The sequence below is a fragment of the Aedes aegypti genome, chromosome 3 (assembly GCF_002204515.2).
Source record: "Aedes aegypti strain LVP_AGWG chromosome 3, AaegL5.0 Primary Assembly, whole genome shotgun sequence".
In the NCBI taxonomy this organism is placed as follows: Eukaryota; Metazoa; Arthropoda; class Insecta; order Diptera; family Culicidae; genus Aedes; species Aedes aegypti.
The window spans coordinates 306,642,960-306,647,663 of record NC_035109.1 but is presented as its reverse complement, the minus strand read 5'-3'; the positions used below and the strand labels follow the sequence as shown (position 1 = coordinate 306,647,663).

At 43.3% G+C, this 4,704-nt stretch overlaps 1 protein-coding gene across 1 annotated transcript; it reads left to right on the top strand.

Moving 5' to 3' along the window:
* The first annotated feature begins 281 nt into the window (after positions 1-281).
* LOC5575254 (insulin-like growth factor-binding protein complex acid labile subunit) lies at positions 282-3,839 on the top strand. The gene has a single exon (XM_001661801.2). It carries the CDS (start codon positions 826-828, stop codon positions 2,629-2,631), a length of 1,806 nt encoding a protein of 601 aa, XP_001661851.1. The 5' UTR covers positions 282-825; the 3' UTR covers positions 2,632-3,839.
* Positions 3,840-4,704: the final 865 nt, after the last annotated feature.

The window sequence follows — 4,704 nt, the reverse complement described above, 5'->3', positions numbered from 1 at the left end:
CCAGAAACGGGAACTCAGACGGAGCCGAAGATGCGTTCGGGTCGTTGTTTACATTGGCACTCAGACGAGAGCGCATGGGCGGCTGAGAGCGAGAGAGTGAGTGGGTCGATTCGGCTTCGGCGTGTTTTTGAGTGGTTTGCTTTGGTTCGCCGTTCGTGAGGGCCGGTGCGCCCGATCCTTGTCATTTCCGCTTTGTTCGGGTGCGTTCGCGGCAGATGAGTTCCGTTCGTGCCGAGGTAGAAGATATAAGGGAGTGATTGTATTGTTCGGGGTTTAGTCACAATACAACTCTTGTTCGCGTCAGAATCGTTCATTGCCTGCCGGTCAGTTGGGAATCGTTGCAGCAGCCTTTTGGGAGCATTGGATGAAACGCGCGCGCTCCTCCGTTGTTTCGGGTGAAATTTTGATAGGAGGCGGTTTTATCGTTTGGTGAAAATAGCTAGGCGAAGGACGACAAACTCGAGAAGCAATCTCAAGAGTGTGAGTGGGATTTTAAGTGGACTAGAATTTTTATGTTTTCATTATTGCGGAGAAAATTTTCGTAATAGAGACACAGCCTAGAGTTGGCAGTCACGAAGAGAAAATGTGTCGATGAAGTGTTTGTTTACAAAACAAGATCCGGCGGAGAGGTTTTTAGCCGTTGTGATCCATATGTGAACGAAGCAGTAAGAATAGAAGCGAATTCTTGTGTTAAGTGCCTTTCTCTAATTTATGACAAACATTTGGAATAGTTGGGAGATAATTGACGTTGAAGTGTATTGCGGAGGCAAGAAAGAAGAGAATCAATGTTTGTGAAGAGAAGCTGAAAAGACCTGGATATAAATCATGAAGTCGCAAGTGGTCGTGATTATAACAGCACTGCTGGCGCTGATGGTACCGGTGATTAAATCCATCTCGTACTGCCCCAACAGCTGTACGTGCGATGACGAGAAGCTGCATGTGACTTGTGGAGAAGGATCATTGGACGTGCTGCCGATTGCATTGAATCCATCGATCCGCCGCTTGGTTATTAAATTTCACAAGATCAGGTCGATTGACTCGTCGATTCAATTTTACTCGGACTTGACAATGCTGGATCTTAGCTATAATCAATTGTTGAACATTCCGGATTCCATCTTTATGTACCAAAGGAGGCTGCTTCAACTGCACTTGAACAACAATAAACTCGGCACATTGAGCAATAAAACGTTTGCTGGCCTGACGGACCTACGGGTATTGAACCTGCGGGGAAATTTCTTAGATCAAATTACAAGTGCAATGTTTGAGGAGCTTCCAAAGTTAGAGGAGTTGAACCTTGGCCAGAACAGAATTGGACAGTTGGATCCAAAGGCGTTCGAGGGTTTGAGCGAACTGCGTGTGCTCTATCTGGATGATAATGCAATCAAGACAATACCAACGCTTTCCCTTACACCTCTCAAGACATTGGCAGAGTTGTACATGGGGACGAATTCATTGTACAAAATCCAACAAGGAGCATTTGAAGGGCTGCAATCCCTGAGAAGGTTGGATATCCATGGGTCAATGCTGGTCAACATAACTGTTGATACATTCCAAGGTCTGGAGAACATAAGGTCTATCGATCTTTCGGATAATCATTTGCTGAAGGTCCCAACGGTTCAACTGAGTATGCTCAAACGGTTAGAAGACTTGGTCATCGGTCAAAATGACTTCGAGGTCATCCCAGAGGGAGCCTTTTTTGGCCTTAACAATCTGAAAAGCATCGACATCTCTGGAGCACTGAATCTCAAACGAATCCAGGCTGGAGCATTTTCAGCGAACCCAAATTTGGAATCAATCACCATTGCATCTAACAAGGAACTACATGAGCTGGATGAAGGTGCTTTCTCAGGATTACCACATATCAAGAAGGTCATCTTACGAGATAACAAAATTACGACGTTCCGTGAAGAGCTGCTGCCTTGGAAGCACCTAACTAGCTTCGATGTTTCGGAGAACCCCCTCAGCTGTGATTGTCAAATGCTATGGCTGCGAAACCTGCTCCATCGGAAGAACATCGAATCCGAAGAAGCTCAGATCGTTTGTATCCATCCAGATCGTCTGCATGGCGAGTCATTGAGAGAAATTTCCGCCGAAATGCTTGGCTGTAAGCACTTGCAATCCAAAGAGCGGGCCATTTTCGGAGCCATCATCGTGGCTTCTGCTGCCACAATTACAACCTTCGTGCTGATTGTGTACCGACTGCGGCATCGAATTCTGGAAACCTTCCGTCGTCATTGGCGAGCTAATAAGCGCAACACTCTCCAGGAGGAAAAAGATATGGAGATTCAGAAGACGCTGGGTGAAGGTGACTATCATCAGCCTCATTGCAACATCTACACCTACAATTACCACCCGGTGTTCAGGAACCATCAGCATCCTTCCCCCCTTTACTCCGGCGGTCAGTACTCGCTGCCTTTCCCTCATTATCAGTCGCAGGGAGGAACTCCGCAGCCACAGTCTCACCAGCTGCACCAGCAGCAGATGCAGCCTTTGCCTCAGACGCCGGCATCCAGCTCTTCGACGACATCCACGCTGGTCCTGTCGAGCCAACCGGGCCATAGTGCGACCATCTACTCGCCCCAGTATGCCCATCACATATACGAAGTTCCGAAGAACGTTTCGGATACTTAGGACAACACAGGTAGATTCCTCTCTCCCCCACTGTTGGAAGCAAACCATAAGTTCGTTTATTTCGAACGCACACGTGCTCAGATCCTTTATTGTTACTAGTGGTGTAGGCTAAGCGCAAACAGATGTAAAATTTAATTATATATTAATATATTGTATGGTAGGAGATGAACGCGTGCGAGTATCAGAAATTTGTGGAGCAAAACGAGTCATATCGAGATTTTTCATAGTATTGCATTATCTTAATATTTAAAGTCATCAACACGAACACTCACTCAAAGGTGGTCCATTCTCATGTGAAAAATCTCAAGTTGAACTCCCAAATTTGTTTATAAGGTCCTCCAGAAGCAATTGAGGAGGTAACAAAATTCGACAAGTCTAAGAAGGAGGATCAACGAGTCTGAAGTTTGTGCAGAGAACATTGTTTCGTTTAGATATAATAAATTACTCCTTAGAAAAATTATATTTTCAAACTTGTTCAGACAGGATTATTGCAGTCTCTCCTTTATTGATTGGGGAATCTTCAAGTCATTAACAAAAGGTGCTCATCGACTAAAACGCCACCTATAAGCAAAAATGCAACATCAACATGCATTTCTCACTTTTCACATACAAACTTCAAGCTCATTGAACCCCTTCTTAGACTTGATAGATTCTGCTCAAACCTCCACAGTAACTTCTGCGTTCCGAATGCACAAATTTGGAAGATGTAACTTAAGATTTTATGCTCGCTGATGATCATGGTCCACCCAAACTCTCACACACGGCAAGTTGTATAAATTAATTCTAGTCAATTTGAGAAGCGATCTAATAGAGAATATCAAAGACTGTCCTTCCCGTATGAACCGGTGAGGCATCTCACATCAAACAGGAGGAACAAACTCGCCCAGTTGCACGTTGTGTTTTTCGATGGTCTGATAGTTAAGCGGAAAGATATTAGCGTATGCAGAGCGTAGCGATAAGCAAAAATCGGCAGGAGATTTTAAGACAGTTTTTACAAGTAGAAACGAAAACATCAAGTTGTGTACCAGTCAGAGAGCGAAGCAAAGCGAAAGAGAGTTCGTTTTAGAGTTTCCTTTTCCTTTCTTGTTGTGTAAATAGTATTTTTAAGTGTACATAACTTGTAATATCACGAAACACACATTACACACTCCAAATCTCTCTCACACACAAACAAAGCTAGTTATGTATTTTTATTAAAACGTTTTATAAAAAAATCCACAAAATAAAACACTGACAGAAAAAAAAAACAACAAACAAACGATCGGTGGTACAGAATAATATTAAAAAAATCAACGAAATAAAACATTGAGATACGGGAAAAATGTTACGAACGAAAAATATAACAATGAATGTCATTTTTAATTATCGCATCCCCTGTCTTCCGGCCATTACCGGTCTCCCTTCCGAGGATTTCCCGCTGTTCGGACCCGACTGAAACCGGTTGCACCACGGGAGGCAAATTGGTTCATCTTCGTCGTTCGTTCCCCGAGTCGAATCATCTTCCTATCTGTCTCTCTCGCTGCCCCGAGCGGTATTCGTGGTGATTGTCGTTCGAGTAATCTAACTGTTCTTACCCGGTGTCACATCGTTGGTGTCATCGCTGGCAGTCATCGGCAGCGATGATGGGGCCCATCGGTTATGATTGAATTGGGTGACATTCGGCTGGCTTAAAATTGCATTTAATTGCATATGAAGCGATTACGGTCGGTTGGCCGTACCGCCTCATTCAGGTCTGTATGGATCAGTAACGGCGATAGTTGTGTTTTCAGAGATGGTAAGTAAACGAATATGAAGTGGATGAGTTTGGGGCCGAAGGTGATGAAAAAGATTCGTGAATATATTTCAAATTGGATTGATATTTTAATGCGTGTCAAGTGAAGGTAACAACTATGTAAAAACAGTCAATTATATTATCTCGTAATCCGGAGTCGAATTTATTAGTGTGGCGGTGTTTAGTTTTTGATTTTGAAATGCATATTTTTTTATTATGTTAACTTTGCGTCAGAAGATCATTTTTTGATAATCTATAGACGCTTAAACAGGATTTTGAATTTGTAGATTTTTCAATTTTTC

What these genes read in the sequence shown, in the direction of transcription:
- LOC5575254 (XM_001661801.2), top strand. Translation starts at nt 826, where the DNA reads ATGAAGTCGCAAGTGGTCGTGATTATAACAGCACTGCTGGCGCTGATG.